General features: G+C 39.4%; 1 protein-coding gene across 1 annotated transcript in view; it reads left to right on the plus strand.

Annotated features, from left to right (window-relative positions):
• Positions 1-19601, plus strand: part of LOC118800627 (deleted in malignant brain tumors 1 protein-like) — a 48545-nt gene extending 28944 nt beyond the window's left edge. The window contains exons 9-18 of the mRNA XM_036560891.1: positions 5324-5630; positions 5789-6097; positions 8738-9063; positions 9903-10217; positions 10329-10393; positions 13303-13393; positions 13648-13953; positions 15861-16175; positions 19219-19377; positions 19504-19601. Of these exons, the coding sequence (XP_036416784.1) occupies positions 5324-5630; positions 5789-6097; positions 8738-9063; positions 9903-10217; positions 10329-10393; positions 13303-13393; positions 13648-13953; positions 15861-16175; positions 19219-19377; positions 19504-19601 (2291 nt within the window). The remainder of the gene's footprint in view (positions 1-5323; positions 5631-5788; positions 6098-8737; positions 9064-9902; positions 10218-10328; positions 10394-13302; positions 13394-13647; positions 13954-15860; positions 16176-19218; positions 19378-19503) is intronic.
• The last annotated feature ends 3454 nt before the right edge of the window (positions 19602-23055 follow it).

Consider the following 23055-nt stretch of genomic DNA (forward strand, 5'->3'; position numbering starts at 1 on the left):
GGGCTTTCTATTGATGTGGACATAATGGCGATGGAAGGAGTGGTGATACAAGAATGGATACAAAAATCTGACCATTTGGTAATAGTATGTTCGGGCCATGAGATGACAGGGTTATGTTTCTCTAACCATGGAAGTCCTAAAATTATTTCGAATTCAGATTGCTCTAAGACTAGAAGGGCCAAAGTCTCCTTATGGAGTGCACTGATTTGTAACCCCAGAGGCGTCGTGACTTTGGCGATGGTGCCCAAACCCACTGGTCCTCCATCCAATGCGGCCACTTTCAGATGCATCTTGAGCGGCTTCACAGGTATCTGCAGCTGTTCTACGTGGCTGGAGTGAATGAAGTTTCCTTCGGCGCCCAAGTCAGTCCGAGCTGAAATTACAAGAGAATGTGGATGACAGTATATAGTTGCTGGCAACATTAAAGACTTAGAAACCAACCCCCATGTGGGCACACTCACCACACTAGCACGTGAAGTGAACTCCACGTGCTGTCCAGGGGTCGGGGCTTTGCTTTTTTGTGGCCGGGTTCGGCACTTGCAAACTTGATGTCCCGCCTTGCCACAATATAAACAAAGATGGTTCTACAATCTGTGCTGCCTTTCTTCTGGAGATAATCGCGAAGAGTCACACTGCATAGGTTCTGTGGTCTCTGTGTTCTCCAGCAGAACCCGCCCCCGAGGATTTCCCCTTCTCTGATCTCAAGCGATCTTAGATCTCGGACGAGAATGCAATAGATGATCCAATTTAATAGCTAGAGTGATGAGTTGGTCTAATGACAAATCGTCATCTTTACTAGCTAGTTCGTTAAGGATTTCAGTATTTAAACCTTGTCGAAAGATCACCAAGAGCGCTGCCTCATTCCACCCGCTGCTCGCAGTGAGAGTTCGAAATTCCAGCGAGTACTTGACCACAGAGCGCGTTCCCTGGCGCAGCTTACACAACAATTCCCCGCTGGCTTTCCCTTCATAAGGATGATCAAAAACAGTCTTAAACTGCGTAATGAATTGAGCATAGGTCAAGCGATGAATCATATTCCAGCTAGCAGTAGCCCATTCTAATGCTTTCCCAGCTAATCTGGAGACAACAAAAGATATCTTGGCTTGATCGGAGCTATGGGGGGAATTTTCCAAAAAGACTGAGCATTGTAGCAGAAATCCTCTACATTTTTCCGGGTCTCCCTCGAACTTATCGGGTTTACTAACCAGGAAAACCGCTCCGGAATTTTCAGCTGCCGTGTTGGACTGCACTGGACTTATTGATGGGTCTGTGAAGCTCATACTCGGTAGTTGTCCAGTTAATCCTTTAACACTAACGACCAGTTGGGCCAACTGTTTTTGTTGTTCTACCTGCTGTTGAGCCAGTGACTCTAGAGAGTGCGTCACGCCGGACAGTACCTGCTGGTGTCGACCAGAAGTTGCCCTTGTTCTGTCAGAGCCTTATGCAAGGCTTCCTGTTCCGCCATCTGCATGATAGGCAAGGTGACACATCAATAGAATCCAGACGCTTGCGGAGAAAAAGGGCTAAAGTTGTTTTAATAGAGTTAGGCAAAGGCTTGGTCAAAAAACAGCCATGGGTCAAATCCAAAAGACAAAGGCAAAACACAACGATGATCATATGAAGTCATACAAGTCCATTACAAGTCTATTGTAACGGTTTGGTTACCAGATGCTACCAAACCTTGGTAAAAGACATCGCTTAGCGCTGATAGAGAAGACTCCCTCACAATGTTAAGCTATCCATTTGGGAATGGTAGGCCTTCATAGCTAGTCAGTGAACCACTGTAGCCAACCACTCTCACCTTGGCCTCTGGAGCCCAAACTGACAGTGACCACTGCACAGGTCCAGGGACCTGAAACACTGTGAGCCAGCAGTGGTGTTGACGGTTTTATCAGTGCGAGGCAGAGGGTATGTATATGTTTTGCTGACCACAGTGAGCCACCTGTAGTCCACACAGAATCACAGCTGCCATTCTTCTTTTTGACAAGGACTGGTAGGACTGCCCACTGGCTACAGGAGGGCTCAATGGCACGAACCACAGTGATTTCATGCACCTTCTAAGCAATACGGCAATTATTTTTAAAGCAGTATTTTCCTGCATTATACACCATGTGGCCAAAAGTATGTAGACACCTGACTATCTTGAGCTTGTTGGACATCCTATTCCAAAACCATGTGAATTAATGTAAAGTTGACCTCCTCTTTAAAGCTATAACTGCCTTTACTGATCTGGGAATGTTTTCCACAAGATTTTGGGGTCTGTCTCTAAGAATCTGTGCTCATTCAGTAAAAAGAGAATTTGTGGATCAGGCACTGTTGTTGGACAAAAAGGCCTGGCTTACAATTAACAGTCCAATTAATCCCAAAGGTGTTTGGTACAAGTTCAGGTGTTTTACACCACTCCAGCTGATGCTTGGCATTGTGTGTAGTGATCTTAGGCTGGTGTGGCCATGGAAGCGCATTTCATGAAGTTCTGATGCACAGTTCTTGTACTAATGTTGCTTTCAGAGGCAGTTTTTATCTCTGTAGTGATGCACCGCTCTATAGTGAGTCCTACATGCTTCAGCTCCATTCTGTGAATTTGTGTGGTCTACCACTTCATAATAATAGCACTTACATTTGACCAGGGCAGAAATTTCAAGGACTGAAGGGTAATAAGTACATCTTATGACAGTGCCACATTTAAAGTCACTGGTCTCTTCAGTATAACCTATTCTATTGCCAATATTTGTCTATGGAGAAGAATGCATTGTTATATGGTTTTATACTTTTTAAAATAATTTTTATATCTTTCAGCAATGGGTGTGGCAGAAACCCTGAACTGATGTCAGCATCATTTCGGCCATAGTGTTTATATATGTATAATGTAAACATAAAGGGTCATGGAAAAACAGCTTGCATCCAATACAGTTGTGTCCCAGGAGGGGGAGTGGTGGGGAGGAGCTAAACACCTCGCCCCTCCCAATTATTGTATTCACCTCTGGCTATTAACTATCAGTTACATGCATATTCTGCTTCTGAGGATTCCATTATCTTAGTGACAAAATCAATTACTTTCCATTTGGCCTTTAGCTAGTTTAACTATTTACTTTCTCCAGTACATTTACATAACTCTTACATAACTTAGCCTAGATCCTGGATTCATTAATCACATACATGTTTCTATCATTATTTATGATTTGAGTATGTATTCTTTTAAAAATTATGGGGCTACATTGGTTTGCTGATTTCAACATAACCATAATCTTTTTAACGTATATATAGGGAGCACCTGACAGAATGGATGTTGTTTTCTTACCATTTCAAAGACCCAATGTTGGATTTGTCTGTGGTAAATGTTAACAGCTCAATACAGACACCAGACCTGTGTCATTTGATCTGCTGTGTTGAAGCATGTAGGGATGGGGTGGAGATGGTGTTAGGATGTTGGGAACGGTTGGGTGGGAACAGAAATAATTTTAGAACAATTTTAAATGAATCACAATACAGCAATTTTAGAGATTTATCATCACAAAACAGCTGTCACATTACACATGTACTTCATTTTAAGATTATCATTAAAGTCTTTCGTCTTCAGTGGTCAGAAAACAGAAACTCCCTCACAGTGTCCTTTGAATTCCTGCAATGTTAGATCATGTGATCACCACAGACACTCTGAATATTGTGTAGGGACTTCACTTACATTTAAGTGAATGTTGGCATCAATCATGATTATTCTTTCCTTTTATGCATTTTTTCCATTGTGCTTTTATTGTGTTGCACACACCACTAAAGTTTATGAAAAGCTAAAACAGTTCCAGTAGGAGCTGCTGATTTTGATGAGTGACACTTGTTGAGCCAACACAAATGTATTGGAATTCCTTATAGAGAATACAGAGATTATTGTTTTGATGAGTTGGGAGCAGGAAAGCACTAAAATGTGCAGGGCAGGTGTTCTCCAGGACTAAGGCTGGGAACCACTAAGTTAATCCAATCATGTTATTGGTCATTAATGTCATAGTCATTAATGTGCATTTATTAAAAGGCTGAGTGTAGTACAGTGTATGATTAGTAGGTATTCTATAAGCATGTATTTGAGTACACTGTAGTACGAGTACAGACAAACATGGTCCTGCAAAAATTGTACAGTATTTGTAAATATACTAATTATGTACCAGGACTATATAAACTGATATACTAATTATGTGATTAAAGAGCACTTAGGCAGTACTACAGGAATAATTTTAGAACAATTTTAATGTATTTTTAGAGTTCAGTTTAGCAGCACAGAGTAGTATACTATATAAATTATATCATAAGATTGGCAAAAATAACATAACTAATATACCTAGAATAGATAATCTATGAATATGTATCAAGTACTCATTAGTAGTGATTTAATACAAATTAGTGATTTAAAAATAACTTAACTTCAGTATATAATCAATTAAGCACTACTTAAGTATCCTTTTATCACAAAGGAAAGTCATGTTATAATTTTTCATGTAGTGTAAAATCTATTACCTTGAATAACAACACATTACAGAGGAATTCTCTTTAATTTAAGTATTCTGACATCCTGTTGACATGAGTTTTTTTTACTGTTAGATCTACATTTGATATAAAAATTCTGTCATACTATTAACATCAAATTAGCACAAGGAATATATTTTAAAGCTGTTTGGAAGTGTATGTGTATTTTTACATTTACACGTTCAATATGGCCAGACCTCACATTTATCACTAATACCATGATAATGCTAATTGTCAGGTTCAGACAGAATTCAGATGCTTGCAGACCAAACTGAAATAAAATGGGTTTATTGGAAAAAGGTGTATCCAAAATCAAGGTAAACCAGTCCAAAGTCAAAAGCAAAATCCAGAAAAGAAGGTCAAACCAGAAATACCAACAATACTAAGAGGGCTAGGCAAAAGACAAGGTCAAAAAACAAACAAAGCAATGGTCATACATGGAGAAGCAAACTTACAGACTGGAAGGCTCAGTAAGCCTCTGTAAGCAAAGGCAATACCTCGCAAAGTGTAAACAAGCTAAGGGGGTTTATGTAGTGGAGGTCTAAGTAGAGGTCTAAGAAAAACTATATCCATTTACAAACAGAGAAAGGAGTCATTGCACTAGTTTAAGTGCTGTCTTTATAAACTGCTCTAGAAATGCATTTATGGATCTTGTGCACTACTTGCTGTGTACACTTGCTGTGTTGTACAGTATTAATTACATTAAATCAGACAGTGACAATGTTCTCCTAAAAACATTAGTATAATTCCTAAAATTTAAACTTTTGTACTTTTAGACCTCCTTGAATTATCTTTTCTTGCAATATTTCAGGAGTCAGGCTGGTTGGTGGTTCTCGCTGCTCTGGGAGAGTGGAGGTGCTTCATGGAGAGACCTGGTCCACAGTGTGTGATGCTGACTTTGACCAGCAGGATGCAGAGGTTGTGTGTCGAGAGCTGGGCTGTGGGCTTCCTGTGGAGGTGCGGGGAGCAGCTGCTTTTGGCAGAGGGGAGGGTCAGGTGTGGTCAAAGGAGCTTCAGTGTAGAGGCAACGAATCTCAGATTCACTTTTGCCCAACATCATCTTCACTCAAACTCAGCTGCTCCCATGACAGTGATGTGGCACTAGTTTGTTCTGGTATGTGATTTATTAATTAATTTATTTAATGCATGTAGAGTGGTATCAGATTTAAACACATTAAACACATTTCATGTTGAAACCAAGTTGTATTATGACTCTGATTTGGTCTTGTCATGAATATACTCCTATATTCTCTCTAACTCTTTCTGTCACAGACAGTGTGAGGTTGGTGGATGGTGGCAGTCGCTGTGCTGGGAGAGTGGAAGTTTTTCATAGAGGACAGTGGGGAACAGTGTGTGCTTTTATCTGGCACGTAATTAACGCTGCAGTGGTGTGTAGACAGTTAGACTGTGGGGAGCCACTGAGTGTGGAAATTGCTGCACCAGGATCTGGACCAATCTGGATGAGTCATGTGGACTGCAGTGGATCAGAGTCTACACTGAAAAACTGTGGATCACTGGGTTGGGGCAAACATAGCTGTGTTCATCTTATAGATATTGGAATTCACTGTTCAGGTATGTTTCAATCATTTTTAATACAAAATCCTACTGCTTGAAGAAAAGCTACACAGAAGCTTAAACAACTAAATATCTTACCAAATAATTAATAATGCACAAACATAGGAAGAAATTATTTAGTCCCTAGAAGTAAATGTAAGATAATGCAAATGAAGGGAATTAACTGACTAATATTCAGTAGTTTGGAACATTTGACATACACTGACTGGCCACTTCATCAAGTGCACCTCCTTGTATCTACCCTCATTATTCCTTTTATCAGCTCCACTTACCATATAGGTTCTACAATTATAGACTGTAGTCCATCTGTTTCTCTGTAAACTGCACTGTGTCCACTCACTGTCCACTCTATTAGACACACCTAACTTGTTGTTAACCTGGTAATATTTCCAATAGAAATACTGACACAGATTGTATTGAATTGTGGAAAATGTGTTGCATCACTATTCTCCTCACATCTCCCATTTCCCTTTTCTCCTATCTCATCCTCAGTGAACTTTCATCCCTCCACTCTTTCTTTATCTTGCCCCTTCCCCAATATCCCAATACCCTCTTATGCATCCCAGCCATCCTTATTCAACCTACTGCCTACTTCCTGTGTAGAGCTTTTCATGCAGTAAATTTCCATCTGTGTCTTGCTACTTCCTTCTAAAAGCAGATAAAATATAATGCTGATATTACTTATATGATGATTAACTATGCAAAACAGAAATAGGAATGAATAGAAATTCAAATGAACATTTAAAAGTAGCTTAAAGTAGCATGAAGCATAAAGTCTCATTTAAAACAGAATAAATGCATTTATTACCAATTTTAAAAATTATTTACACAGAATTACACAAGTATTTTATATAATGTTTATCAAAGTCATTATGTGCAGGCATGAGTAATGACACGCATAAAACCCATTAACACATTTTTATACATATTTTTTTTCCATAATCTATAAAAATGAAATTCATTTAAACATCAGGCCCCTAAATACAATAAATACAATAAAGCAAATAACTAACAATAGTGTATAGTGTATTTTTAGTATAATAATTGTCATTATAATGAGACTATTAGTAAACTTATAATAATGACAATTATGGTATCATACATAAAAGATAGAAAAGTAATATTTACAGTAGTCTCTCCTGAGTACTTTCCTTTTCTCAAAAGTTGCCATGGAATGATGTGTCTTACTCAAACGCTAAAAATTAACCTTAAAGAAGTCATAGCTACTTTTTTAATTTATTTGTCATTGAGACATAATTTTCTTAATTTAGAAAAAAATGTTTGAATGAAATAGGATTTGTCACTTTTAAGAAAATATGCAGTAAATGGGTGAAATGGATTTTAGTTTCTGAACAAATGCTGCATGCACAATTTAACAATTCAGAAGACTCAGAAATGAGGAAATACAAAATAAATAGTGCACAAATTCATCAAAAATGTTCACATTATAAGATTACACTTAACAGAGGAAATATGCTCTGATATGAATCCATTAACCTGCTGTGGGAGTTTAGTATCATGAATCTAGTAAATTATTATTCTTATTGCAATATTATTATTGTGACGTTTATACCCATTGAATATTTCAGTTCACTTCAGTCATTCTGTAAGCAGTTATATTCAATATTTAAAATGTGATTTAGAACTAAATTGAGCAAATTAAAGAAACATTAAATTAAACAAGCCTAGCAGCTGTGAAATTTTCTTAAAATGTTTTGGTTGAAGTGTTTAATGGAAACACATGATATGACCTGCTATGTACTAGATGAGTTGATACTGAATGACCCAACTGCAAAATTGGAATATTGCTTTGATTTTAAAAATACAAACTGAAATAAACTCAACATAGACAAGTAAGAAGTCTAAATAATTTCCCTGAATTTAGGGGAAAATCTCTGTCCCCTGCCTCTTCCCTATTCTCTGCACACTCCTCTCCCCCTTACCATATCACTACCCCATACTTTCACTACTACTCAGATTTCTATTAATACAAACATAATTCTTGTTATATGTAATATTTTTCATGCAAACATTTACATAATGAACAACTGTGCCAGTGTGAATGTGGAATGAACATTGCCGACTGACAAAAATATAACCTATGATTTGCATTTCATAGTTGAATAAGGACTGCGTCTATGCGATGTTGTGTGTCCAATGTTTTGCTAATTGTGCTCTATCAACTCTTTCCAGACACATTAATGTAGGGTTTTGAGGCAGTATTTTGAAACTGAGTTCAGACTTTTGGGAAGTGCAATTGACAAAAATGGTAACATTCAAGCCCAATTTTGAACAAACATGGAAATGAAAATTTCCCTCCCTCCTGATAACTTCTGATCAAACTGACTGACAACATAAAATCAAAACCTCAAGTTACACAGATATGAGTCACATGACAATTACAATGTATAACTATTGCTAGGAACAGTTTTTCCTAAAAATAAATGAAATAATTGTTCATTACTGCCCTTGTTTTTTGGCACATGAAGTCAATGCCTATTTAGAATCTGAATATCCACTATTTCAAAATCTACTGGGCACAACCTGTAAACTTTAAGTAGATTTGTGTGGAACAAAAACTGTGTAAGCAACTATCTCCTTGTGAACTTCTAACTTTTGTGTGTGTTATGCACATTTGTTTTGTGGTTACATCACACACAGGTCACAGAAAGTCCAGGCTTACAGGTGGTCCTCATCAGTGCTCTGGGAGAGTGGAGGTGCTTCATGGAGAGACCTGGTCCACGGTGTGTGATGCTAACTTTGACCAGCAGGATGCAGAGGTTGTGTGTCGAGAGCTGGGCTGTGGGCTTCCTGTGGAGGTGCTGGGAGCAGCTGCTTTTGGCAGAGGGGAGGGTCAGGTGTGGTCAGAGGAGCTTCAGTGCAGAGGAAATGAATTTGAGATTACCTTTTGTCCAATATCATCTTCTCTTAGACTCAACTGCACCCATGACAGTGATGTGGGACTAATATGTTCTGGTTAAGTATAATTTTTGAGCTTTTCAATGTTGGATATTAATCAGGGCTGTACAACGCAGCAATATTGTCACACATGCTAGGAAAAATTAATCCTGTGTGAATGTAAACAAGATAACAGTCACACGTGTGTTAGACCTTCATGTGTACATGTGTGTATATCTTTGATCATGTTTTGTTGTGTCAAAGCGCTCATGGAAATTGTAGTCATTTACTAGGTCAGTTATTCATGAGCTATTTTAACTTTGTGATTTGATCAATATTGAGCAACATTTTCTGACTGCCTGAGTGATCTGCTCAGTGTAGTTGCAAAAGCTGTAATGCAGGTAGGGGTTTAATGTTTATGGTAGTTGTAGTCCATCAGATAAATCAAACCATAGAAAACATATGCAGATGTTTGTAAACAAGGGGGCTTGTGATGTAGAAGTAATTTAGTGTGGGGTTTTAATGTTATACTTAGAGACAGTAACAATTTAGGATTTTCAGTTTCCCTGCTGAAAAAAGGTCTCTGGAATCAAATACAAAAATTAAAAATACAAAACAAAAAAGTAAATTAATAAATAAATAAAAATACAAAATTTTAGAGTATGATCTGTTTTACTCACAGTTAAAATGACAACTGTTCTATATTTGTTATCATTTATACTTATATTATTTTATGTAGTTTTTTATCTAAATAAAATTTTTGTTTGTACGTCAATACTTTCATAACACCATCACTACATGATCAACAGTTTTATGTACCTGGCCCTGTTAATTACTTACGTCATGTTTTGCCATGGTTATTACTGTACCTGCATTTCTGTTTACTTGCTGTTTTAATAAACTCTTTGCGTTTTCAGGTCAAACTGGGGCTCAGCTGGTGAACGGCTCTGACTCCTGTTCTGGTCGAGTGGAGCTTCAGTACCTCAGTGAGTGGGGCACAGTGTGTGATGTAAACTGGGATATGAGAGCTGCCAGTGTCCTCTGTGGTCAGCTGAAGTGTGGGAGTGCTGTGGCTGTGTTGGGGTCAGACTGGTTTGGGGAGGGCAGTGGCCAGATCTGGGCTGAAGTGTTTGATTGTCAGGGGAACGAAAAACACCTGTCAAAATGTCCCATTTCATCATGGAGTCGAACTGCATGCTCTCATAAACAGGATGCTGGAGTCATCTGCAGTGGTGAGTTTGTTGAGTCATGTCAAAAGTATAAGTGCATATACAGAGTTTTTCATGTGGGAATCTAAAAAGCAAAGCATCTCATGAAATTAGTAAAATTAAAAATCCTTTCAGGTTCCTCTCTGGCGTTTAATGAGGGGCGAGTGCGGTTGTCTGGAGGGATGGAGTGTGAGGGGGAGGTGGAAGTGTACTTCAGGCAGGACTGGAGGAGAGTTCTGCTGGACTCCTGGAGTGAGTCTGAGGCCTCTGTGGTCTGCAGACAGCTGGGCTGTGGCTCTGTGTTCAGTTTCTCCAGCTCCTCTACACCCAGTTCTGAACACAGACACATGTGTGTGACAGGTTTCAATTGTTCTGGGACTGAAGCTCATCTGGGGAACTGCAGCAGCACACAAGCAGTCAACTGCAGCTCCAGAGAGCAGCTGTACATCACCTGCTCAAGTATGTATTTTGGAATTATTTGGAACACATTAATAAAACCAGGTGTAGAAATTGGCATTTTGGATTAAAACTAAAGTGTTCTAGCTCAGATTTCAAAATTTGTGCAATTGTCTTCACAGTGAAAACCACATATAGTTGTGTTACACTGATTCTGAAATGAAATGGTATTAAACACGCCCCCAGTCCAGCCCGTTCAGCTAATGAAAGGTTGAGGTACAGTGGGGGGGGCATCCATCCTGTCTCTGTGCAGCAGTGTCTGCATGTTTAGAAAGTATGGTAAAAGCAGCTAAGAAAACTCCACAATCATTAATAAAAGTTGTTTGCTTTCTAGTATCCTAAAACCTTTAGCTTATTATTTTAATGTCTAGTTTACTGTATGTAATTAACATTTTTGATGATTCATATGTTTCTTGAACATTTAGGTAAGCTCATTTTAAGACAGCCACATTAAATAAGCACAACCTGAAGGGAAAGTAATGATTGATACTGCACTAATTAGCCTACTAATGTTAGCAATTCACTGTGTGTAATAAGTAACTACACTGACAGGCGAAAAGTCATAGGATAGCAGTATTTAAATTGATTATGTAGTGGTGTTACCTCAGGGGGTGGCTTGGAAACACCCACACTGGTTTAAGTTGTGAAGTGTTATCTTGTGAGTGAGGTTGAACACTGGCTAGCGTGCTCATGGCAAGGCGACGTGATTATTGACGTTGAAGGAGGCATCATAGTGGGTGCCAGACGGATGGAAAGTTGCATTTTCAAAGTTTTGCACGGGCATTTAACATTCCTCGATCCACAGTGCCACGTGTGTACCAGGAATACATCATAGAAGGCATTACCACCCACAATGGACAGCGCAGTGGCCACCCATGAGTACGGGCAGCATCTAGCTAGAATTGTCCAGGCGAACAGACAAACAACTTAGAAATCACCTCCACATTCACTTCAGGAGGCCCCACATGCATATCCTATAGGTCAGTAAAGCATTCTTTAACTTCCATGGGTTATTGGAGCAGACGATCCACCAGAGTGCCTCTGTTAACACTGGACACAGCACCTCACCTGGGCTTGTGAGGTTGCTAACTGGACACTAGAGGACTGGCAACATGTGGCGTAGTCCGATGTGTCATGGTACTAACTGTTTTCTGTTTCGGATGGGTAGGGTTTGTGTGGGGCGCAGACCCCATGAAGCTATGAACCCCTGTTGTCAAAAAGGAACTGTGCAGGCTGGTGGTGGTTCCATACTGGTGTGGGGTGTGTTCTCATGACATGGGTTGGGTCCACTGGTCCGCCTGAACACGTCATTGATTGTTTCACTCCTTGGTGATCATTTGCAGCCCTTCATGGACTTCATGTACCCCCCGCAATGACGGGATATTTCAGCATGATAATGCACCGTGCCATCAGGCCCAAGTTGTCCACAATTGTTTTGAGGAGCATTCTGGAGCATTTGACGAATGATGTGGCCTGCATGTTTGCCCCAGTCCAGCAATTATGGGATGTGGTGGAGATGTCCATTCACACCAGAGATCCTGTACCTACAAACACCACAATGCTGTGGGTGGCTCTTCACTCTTCATAATAAGAGTCCTTAGAAAAATAACCAGGAAGTAAAATGACATACATTTCTTGAACATGCTACACTACCCCATTACAAAACTCCCTAAGGACTACAAAGTCTTTGAACCAAACTGGGAGTTTCCCCCTCCTCCTGGGGTGCATTGGGGTGGGGGACTACTTAGGCTGGGGAATCATCCATACATCTGTACTGCATGGCAGGCTCAAGGTCCATTGGGCACTCATGATTTCTAAAAAAGTCTAGACCCAGAATTCATATGCCTTGGACTTCAGCTATCCAGACAGCCTACCTGGGTATCTAGCAGGTACCACTTCTGGCTGGGCCACTGTGACTGTTGACCCCATGTCCACCAAAGCAGTTCATGGATCTCGTTCAATGTGGCAGAAGTCTGATATAGATGTTCACCACACCATAGCCACTGTTTGTTTTCTGCCTGTGCTGTTCTTTTTGGCTAGGCCAGCATTTTTGAAATTCAGGCTGATTAGATCACATCATATATGAGCAAAATGTATATTGTATGGGCAATATGTAATGTTGAAATTCAGGTTAGTTTGACAACATTTGATGAAAAACCTATTCAGTAGTTGCAGTGAAAGTTCCATTATGTAACCTAATGTAAAGGGTGTATCCTGATGCAAAGGAAAGTCAAGTTTCTGAGAAAAAGTCAAGTTATTGGCTCCTACATTTCAAAGAAAATTCTCCATTATTTTCTCAATGCAGGAAATTATCATGTGGAATAAATGCATTATGAAACTGGAACAAACAAGTTACTCTTAGGACAGAACCTGAAAGTCTCTTCTCTTTATGACTTTTATTTATCACTTTTCTATATGTGTAATTTTAGCTCACAGCTCCATCAGGCTGGTTGGTTCTGGGGGAGACTGTGCAGGAAGGCTGGAGGTTTTCCACAGCGGCTCATGGGGGACAGTGTGTGATGACTTGTGGGATATTGAGGATGCGCAGGTGGTGTGCAGACAGCTGCAGTGTGGAGTGGCCCTCAGTGCCCCGGTACCAGCCCGGTTTGGACCTGGAATTGGACCCATATGGCTGAATGAGGTGGAGTGTGAGGTGAACGAGACGTCACTGTGGAACTGCAGATTTCAGCTGTGTGGAGAGGATGAATGTGGACACATGGAGGATGTAGGAGTTGTGTGTTCTGGTAAAATGCTGACTGACATTCTTATAGATAGTGTAAAGACGTAGCTTATCGCAGCTGTCATTAAAAGAAAAGAAAAAACAGGATTGCTCACAATGTGTAAACTGACGAAGAAAGTTCATAAAAGCAAAGATGAATTTATTTTTTGACTTATCGCTAAAAAGATTCTGTTCAGCTTAGTTCGTATATAATATGTAACACAAAGTTGATTCTGAAATACCTCCAAGACTTAATAGTAAGCATCCTTCTCCCACCAGAGTATAAAGAGATCAGACTCACTGAGGGCTGTGAGGGGAATCTGGAAGTGTTCTACAATGGAACCTGGGGTAATGTGTGTGTTAATGATATAGATGAAGAAACAATAAGTTTGATCTGTCAAGAGCTGAACTGTGGAAGATCTGGCAGTTTGAGCCAAACTAAAGCAAGAGTGGAATCAGCTCCTAACTGGCTGGATGATCTGAAATGTAGGAAACATGACTCCACTCTGTGGCAGTGTCCATCTTCATCCTGGGGAGAGAACAACTGTGATAATCTAAATGAGGTGGCCCGCATTACCTGCTCAGGTAGGCAGTTTCTCTCTCTAGTTGATATTACCATTAGTAGAATTATTTGTGTCTGACTGTAGACATAAAAACTACAGCAGAAGTGAAGATCTGAGATTTGTGAAATGAAATTGGTAGGTAATCTGTATGATTTTGTGCTCTTTAAAGTTATATGTGAGAACTTTGTGTTGGTTAGTAAATACATTGTTTTCTGTACTAACAGGAAAGAAAAAACATTCTTTGCTGCAAAACCGTCAGAAATGCTCCTCATTTCCTAACCAGAGTCAATGCTCAAGTAAGAACACTCAAACACAACAGAGTTCAGAGTTTGAAAAATGAGATGATGTGCTAAGGACAAGTGTTCCTGCAGTCTAATGCTCAGTGCAGTCAGGTCCCTAATATTTGAACACCAACAAAGTTATTGTTATTTTAGCTTTTTAATACATTGAATTGGAGTTGAAATTAGATATTTAACTTTAATTTGAGCATACTTATATTCAAGTCCAGTAAACGATGTAGGAATTACAACCATTTTCATACATACCCCTCATTTTTAGGGCCTAAAAAACAAAAACAAAACCTAAACAAAAGGCTGTTCTTCTGATCAGTGGCCAGATGTATGTTATACCACAATATTTCACACATGTAAGCAGAGAAAATATATAGAGTTTATTTCAAGTGTGCCATCTGATTTGTGGCAAAATTAACAATTTAGTATATTCTTAAAAAGAAAAAAAACACACTGGTGAGCTCAAAAAATACCAAAGGGCCTGAAAGACCATTGAAAATAACTGTGGAGGATGACCGAAGAATTCTTTCACAACAGATGACCATATTAAGAGCACCATCCAAGTGGTAGGCATTTCTATGTCCACAATCAAGAGAGGATGCAGAGGATTACCACAAGATGTAAACCACTGGTAAGACTCAAAAAACAGAAGACTTAGTTTAGGTACAGTACAGTACCTTGTACATCTTATGGACAGATGGGAAGAGATACATATGGAGAAAGGAGAGAACTGCAAATGATCCAAAGCATATTACCTTATCTGTCAAGCCTGGTGGAGGTAGTGTTATGACGTGGGCATGTATGACTGCTGATGGAATTGGTTTATTTGTATTTATTGCAGATTTGACTACTTAGAAATGCAGCATTCTGAAGAGTATGGGGCTATAATATCAGCTCAGGTTTAGCCAAATGCTTCAAAACTCATTGGACAGTACTTCACAGTGCAGATGGACAATGACCCAAAGCATACTGCGAAAAGCAACCCAAGACTTTTTTAGGCAAAAAGTGGAAAGTTCTGCAGTGGCTAAGTCAGCCATCTGAATTCAGTCCAATTGAGCATGCATTTCACCTACTGGAGACAGAACTAAAGATACAACATTCCAAGAACACATAGAAAATAATGACAGCTGCAGTTAAGGCCTGGCAGAGTATCCCAGGGAAGAAATTTAGCACCTGGTGATGTCTACGGTTTGAGGTTTCAGACAGTCATTTACTGCATAAGGATTAGCAACCAGGTATAATTTTTTTTTTTTATATTTTTGAGCCCCAAAATATAAGAGTGATGTATGAGAATGGTTGTAATTCCTACACAGTTCACCTGATGTGAGTTAAATACCCTCAAATTAAAGCTGAACGTCTGTCAAATTATTTCATTAATTTATTTCAACTCCAATATGCTGTGATAGACAGCTTAAAATAATGCTGATATCCAAATATTTATAGATGTGACTGTACATTCTTAACTGTTTTTCAAATTCATCAAAGCTTCAATTTTGTGATTGTTGACCCCAAATATTTTTTCCCACAGTAGCAATACATACATACTGAAGTTTTCTGTACCATATATTGTTGTGAATTTTGAAAATGCAGTATTTATCACTGTTACTGTGTCTCTTCATTTGTGATTTGTGTGATGTAGAGCACCTGCCTCTCAGGCTGAGAGGAGGAAATGGAAGCTGCTCTGGGAGGCTGGAGGTGTATCATAATGCTGAGTGGGGGTCTGTCTGTGATAATGAGTGGGACATCAGGGAAGCTCAGGTGGTCTGCAGGCAGCTGGACTGTGGTCCGGCGCTGAGTGCTGATGGGAGTGCTGTCTTTGGTGCTGGTGAAGGGCCTATCTGGCTGAACAGGGTGAAGTGTAGAGGGAATGAGATTCACCTGTGGGACTGTCCTCATTCCCTGAAGAACCACACTGACTGCTCCCACAGTCAGGACGCTGGAGTCACCTGTGCAGGTCAGAGGAGTCTGTTAACTTTCAGTATTGTTTATCTCATTAACATTTTTTCTACTGCAATTTATTATCTATAGAAAATAATGTTCAAATAATGTTAAAAAGCCTAGAAAGGGCATGTACAAAGCAAAACAAAGGAAGTTAAAATCAAAATGATTTAAAAAAAACCCCAGACAAAACAAACATAAAAAAACACAGTGGTAGGCGTATCACATTATTAAGTATCATATTTCACTTTTTGACATAATTTGAAAATACTTGTTACCCTTTACATTGTATGTAAATTTCATAATGAAAGTACCAAAAGAAATGACCCTAAATAACTTGGAAAAAAGTCTGGTTCCATTGACTTACGTTAAAAGTAAAGTATGTTTTTTCCTTTTCTGTAAAGTTATCATTTTGGAGATACAAGGTTTTCTTCTGACAACAGTGATATGCATGTTTTGCATACGCCGTTTCTAATTACTGTGTAGTTACACATTAACAATACATGCAACAACAATTTTACTTCTGTCATGTGTTCTTGCTTGGTTACATTACCGAATGATGACACAAGCATAAATGTTAGTAAAGTTGTCATTTCCTGTGCAGATGCAGTGTCAGTACTCTCATAGTATAGGTTATTACACAATTGCTGGTACAGACAAAAAAGTTGACCCTATTATGCATGTGTAATTACATAAAAGAAAATGTACTGTTACAACTATTAAGACTCCCTTGTGTAATTACACAATCTGCAATCGTTTCTTTAACAGTGAATACATCATTAATTACATTGTTGTTGCATGTATTGTTAATGTAAATACATACATATTAGAGAGACAAAAAGTTTGTTGGTGTAAAAACAAATGAGTTTTAACTCATTTTTGAAGTTAAGAGAGTTGCAGTTTTTTACACGAGGTATTAGGCAGCTCCACATTGAAGGTCTGTGATGAAAGAGTGTTAACCAGAGGGGCTCAGTCCTGGAGATCTGCCTCCCTTCAGAGTTCACATTCAACATACCAGGATCAGGTGTGATGAATTAGAGTTGGAGCTAAACTCTGCAGGGTGGTAGATCTCTAGGACTAGGATTGGGCACCTCTGGTGTGAACTGTCTTGTGAACTAGTGTGATGTCCTTAAACATCTAGGTGGAGGTTATTAAAAGATCCCATGGAATAATATTGGACTTGAAATGCACATTGAAAGTTGTTTTGAAAGCAGTTAGAAAGGAGTCCAAAGGAAAAAATATATATAAACCAGCATATCAAGAAAACCTTGTATCTCCATTTTGGCATTTTTCAGTTTTTGAAATAATTTTAAAATGCCTGCTGCTCTTTACATTGTTTGTAAATTTTGTGATGAATGGACCAAAATAAATGACGTAAAATGACTTGGAAAAAGGTCTGGCTTACATTAAAAGTAAAGTAGGTTTTTCCTTTTCCTGTAAAGTTATCATTTTGATGACAACAGTGATATATTTGAAAGTGGTTAACTTCATACACTTTGAGTATTTGAGGGTTTTGAAAGAGTAGACAAGAGCTTATGTAATAATTAGCTGAAGTGACCATTCAAACAGAACATTCTGAGCAACATGTAAACAGCTGATGTTGCTTTGGAAAGTACTGGGCCAGATAATGTGACAGAAGTAAAGATAAATTAATGGATAATATGAGTTAAGAAGTGTGTTTAAGTGTATTTGTCAATATTTCTGCTATTTGTTTGAAATTAAGGAAATGTGGAGTCAGACCTGGATAATTCTATGGGTATTATGGATACAAGCCCAGGGCCCTGAGCCAGTAGAGGGCTTGAGCCACTAGTAAAGCGAAACCTGATACTGAGACAGAGTAAAATGTGCCAATTTCCAAAGCCACCCAAGTTAAAGATAAAAGTTGCATCATCCTTTTAGGTGGTGATCTGTAAACTGTCTGCTTCCACATATAAAGTCATCAGATGTAAAAAAAAAAAAAAAGAAAAGAAAAAAATAGATGCCTGCATTTTCAGTATACTTTAGCTTAGGCGGTTTGATGGTTTGGGTATTTTAAGTGGTTTTAATTTTTAAGTTTTCTGTTTTTTCTGCCTTTATTATGTATATTTCAACAGTCTGATTTTCATTTTTGTCATATTTATTGAGCTGAACACTTTTCTTGCCAAGTGGGGAAATATGCTTTAAAGAGAAGAGTTACATTGTTTTTGTTAAACTGTGCTCACGTTAATGTGTGAATAATTTTGCTATTACTTTGTCTCAGTGTGTTATAATGGTAACATGCCATACTGTGCTTAGAATGCTGCCATCATGGTGCTGCAGTTGTGAATGTTCCCATGCTGTATGTCATTGTAAGAGAGTCTGAGGTTGTAACCCTCTTGTTCCAATACAGCTCTTATAGGTAACCTGTATAACGTCTAAAGAGTTTATGAGTTGTATATCTAAAGGCTAATTACAAACTACAACTGTATCTTTATTGATCACCATAATAGTTTTAATGTTCTTTTATGTTTGTTTAGTTGTCTTTGTGTTTCTTATCATGATAAGCAGAGGTGAGGGCAACATACAGGCTGAGTTGAGCTCAGTCCTGGACGAGCTATAGAGAGTGGGGCTGGAGATTTAGGGTCTTTTCAGGCTGCAAGCCCATCCTAACCTGAGGAGGACCATCCTGGAAGCAGCTCAGCGTGCTGTTACTCAGCTTCTCAGCTGGTACAGTGTGTCATTCTGGTTGTAGTACTGAGCTCAGCGGCCACAGGCTGCAAGACAACGGGACCACTGAAACTGCAATTATTTCCATTCAGCAAAATGCATCTCTCTGTCTAAAAAGGTCTCTGGCCAGAGTGGCTGAAGTGAGATTAACTCTCCCATGAGTGACCACAATGGTAATGTTGAAAGTGAAATTTCAAATAATAGAAAGTGAATTTTACCTTTTTTTTTCCAGACTTATCTGTATCCCCCACTGTTACATCCAGAGTAACTACCATTACCATCACAGGTACTATTTTTATACTTTTCTGTGAATTTTTTAACCTTTTCTAAGTTTAATGTTTCATGAAGTTTCCATGCTGTATTTTTATTTCCAGCTGGTCAGACAGAGAATGAAGCAGTTACTCCTCCACAAACTCCATCACCAGCTGTTTCATCCATCTATGCAGTGTCTCTCCTGGTTCTGGGAGTGCTGCTCTTCCTGGCCTTAGTGCTTCTGGTTGTGCTGTTTTACCAGAACAGAGTGCTCAGGAGAGGTAGAGAGATTCAGAGATCATCTACAATCCACTTTCTGTACATTCTCTAATCATTACTCCTTCAATCTGTCATCAGTCTTCTCTTCTACTGAACTGGCTCCATGTTTCTCTCTGTCTCCCTCACAGTGCTCTCTAAGAGGAAGTGTAAGACTCTGACTGAGGCAGTCTATGAAGAGATTGATCAGAGACTCATTGCTAAGAGAATGACTAAAAAGGGTAAATGATGTAAAGTATTCTACTGGAGGCAATCCTAATGAGCTCCCAATGATTAGAGAAACGTTTATTTGTTCCTTTTTATGTCTCCTTAAAAATACTGGAGTTTGTAATCATGAAGGTTGTGAGAATTCCTGCCTAACATTGGTTGAGCTGGTTGCTGCAGGCTGGGATGATTTTATGTAACAAGTAGCAAGAATGTTGAAGGTTAAGAGCTTCCTAAAGTTCCTACATAGATAACATGAATAAACATCATTGTCAGTACAATTAGCTGATAATATGCAGTTCCTGGAAACATGTAAGATGGTGGATCATTCTCAGCACTGCAGTAACACTGACGTGGTGGTGGTGTGTTAGTGTGTGTTGCGCTGGTCTGAGTGGATCAGACACAGCAGTGCTGCTGTAGTTTTTAAACACCTCAGTGTCACTGCTGGACTGAGAATAGTCCACCAACCAAAAATATCTAGCCAACAGCGTCCTGTGGGCGGCGTCCTGTGACCACTGCAGAAGGACTAGTGGATGACCAACACAAACTGTGCAGCAGCAGATGAGCTATCATCTCTGACTTTACATCTACAAGGTGGACTGACAAGGTAGGGGTGTCTAATAGAGTGGACAGTGAGTGGGCACAGTGTTTAAAAACTCCAGCAGCCCTGCTGTGTCTGATCCACTCGTACCAGCACAACATACACTAACACACCACCACCACGTCAGTGTTACTGCAGTGCTGAGAATGATCCACCACCCAAATAGTACCTGCTGTGTGAGGATCCATGGGGGTCCTGACCACTGAAGAACAGGGTAAAAGGGGGCTAACAAAGTATGCAGAGAAACAGATGGACTACAGTCTGTAATTGTAGAACAACAAAGTGCACCTGTATAGTAAGTGGAGCTGATAAATTGGACAATGAGCGCAGAAACAAGGAGGTGCTCATAATGTTATGCCTGATCAGTAAATATATATATATATATCATCATCATTGTCTTTAACCGCTTAGTCCAGCTAGGGTCACGGTAGCAGGTGGGAGAGCAGAGAATCCCAGACAACCCTGTCCCCCGCAGCTTCCTCCAGCTCATAACCGGGGACCCCAAGCCGCTCCCAGGCCAACCTGGAGATATAATATCCCTCCAGTGCGTCCTAGGACGACCGTGGGGTCTTGTCCCGGTAGGTCGTGCCTGGTACACCCCCACCGGGAGGCGTCCAGGGGGCATCCGGATCAGATGCCCGAACCACCTCAGCTGGCTCCTCTCAATGCGGAGGAGTAGCGACTCTACTCTGAGCTCCTCCCGGATGGCCGAGCTTCTCACCCCATCCAATAGAGTGTAGCCTGCCACCCTGCGAAGAAAGCTCATTTCCGCCGCTTGTATTCGCGACCTCATTCTTTCGGTCATTACCCATAGCTCATGACCATAGGTGAGGGTCGGGATGTAGACCGACCGGTAAACAGAGAGCTTCGCCTTACAGCTCAGCTCCCTTTTCACCACTACAGTCCGGTACAGCGACCGCATTACTGCTGCCACCTGTACCAGCCTGCGGTCGATCTCACGATCCCTCTTCCCATCATTCGTGAACAAGACCCCGAGATACTTAAACTCCTCCACCTCATCATATATATATATATATATATATATATATATATATATATATATATATATATATATATGATGAGGAGGGCTGTGCCAAATACTCGCAGAAACTTTATTTTGCATTAGTATGAAGCATAATAACTGGTATTATTTTGTAATAGCTGACCAGCTTAGTTGCTACAAGAGAAGATAACAATGTCAACAAAGATGATGAAAATGGTGAGACTTTAACACAGCAGTTAACTTGCCATCTTTGCTGTTAGTTAGCAATACATTAGCTATTAGCTAGTTTTCAGAAATAAGTGACTGGACAGAGAGAGAGCCTCACATTCTTGGCTGGAGATTCCCCTCCCCGTCTGTAGAGGTCACTCTTTCCTGAGTTTTAATGGCTAACGGCTCACCTAAAGCTTGTTTTCTTATTGCTCTCTCTATATATAGCTTGTACTTTGGCTACGGCACAGTTCACTGTGATTAATAGGAGCTTTTATGTGCTTTTGTTTGACATTGACATTCTGAGCGCATTTCTAACAGGAAGTATCCTCTCTGAAGAACAGCATTCAGGAGATGAGGAGCTTCTCTCAGGTAAGAGGACCAGAACACATGTGTGTTAAACTCCATTCAACTGATAAATATTAGAACTGTAATTAATTGTAAAAATGCTCAAATAATCAAATGAATTCTTTAGCCAGGACTTCCAGGCTTGTATAGATTGTTGATTTCTCTTCTGTAGCTGATTAAATCTGACACTCTCGCATTAGTCATTGCATTACTGGGTGCCTTTATAGAGATCACTTCATTCAAAGACTTTATGACGAGATTAATTAACTCTTTGTGAAACATGTTTTGTATTTGATTTAGGTGAGGTGGGAACTAGAGACACTCCAGAGAACTATGATGATGTCATTTCTGCTGGACAGACAACGGCTAGAGGAGCAAGTGTGTTCCTGTTTTATAATTCTTGCATTGAAAAGTCACTCGTCTGTACTGCAGCAAAGCAGCTTTGGTTTGGTTTGAGTAGAATAAACAAATGCTGGTATTACGACTGATAGAGTAGGATTTACACATAGAGAAAATGATCAGAAACCAGGATAAATCAGGATTAATCTCTCTCTGCTATTACAAAACAGTGATAGCCAGTTGGAGACATCTGTTAAGTCACATACACAATAAAGCAGTTAACGCTCTCCTCCATGCATGTCCTAAAATATTGTGTTAACAGTGAGTTGCAGTGGAAGCTACTCCTTCCCTTCTCTATATTGTGGATATTGTAGAGTAGTTTGGATTTAGATGACTTCAATTCACCATTGTTTACTGTATACTGAACTCAGACACTGTGACAGTTACACCTTATCATGTGACGAAACTGTAAAAATTAAGCTAAAAAATCAAGCTAAGTGGCACTAAAACATTTATTTCCACATTTTTACAGAGAACAAGGTGGAGATTTATGATGACGCCATTCCTGCTGGAGAAAATCTACACATTACAGCAGGTTTGTTTCTCTAAAAATTGAAAATTAATTTGAACATATCGTGAACCAGCATCAGTTCAATAACAAAACCATATTTATTCTTCATGGTATCATAATTTTTCCACATATGTTTGTACAGTGTACACACCAGAGAACTATGATGATGTCATCACTCCTGGACAGGATTTTGGAGATTCAGCAGGTGAGTCTCCTTTCTACTTTATTTTTTCTTGCTTTTTTTCTTACACACTTCATTGCAGAGTGCTGTTAGTTAAACATGGATTTGCATCACTGTAACGTTACATACATGATGAACTACACTGCAATGATAATGATGTATATGTGGAGTGATATCATGCCTGTTTTTAAGATATTTGTCACTTATTCCACAACTTTTACTTTCAGGC

Source organism: Colossoma macropomum, unplaced genomic scaffold (genome assembly GCF_904425465.1).
Source record: "Colossoma macropomum unplaced genomic scaffold, Colossoma_macropomum, whole genome shotgun sequence".
Taxonomy (NCBI): domain Eukaryota; kingdom Metazoa; phylum Chordata; class Actinopteri; order Characiformes; family Serrasalmidae; genus Colossoma; species Colossoma macropomum.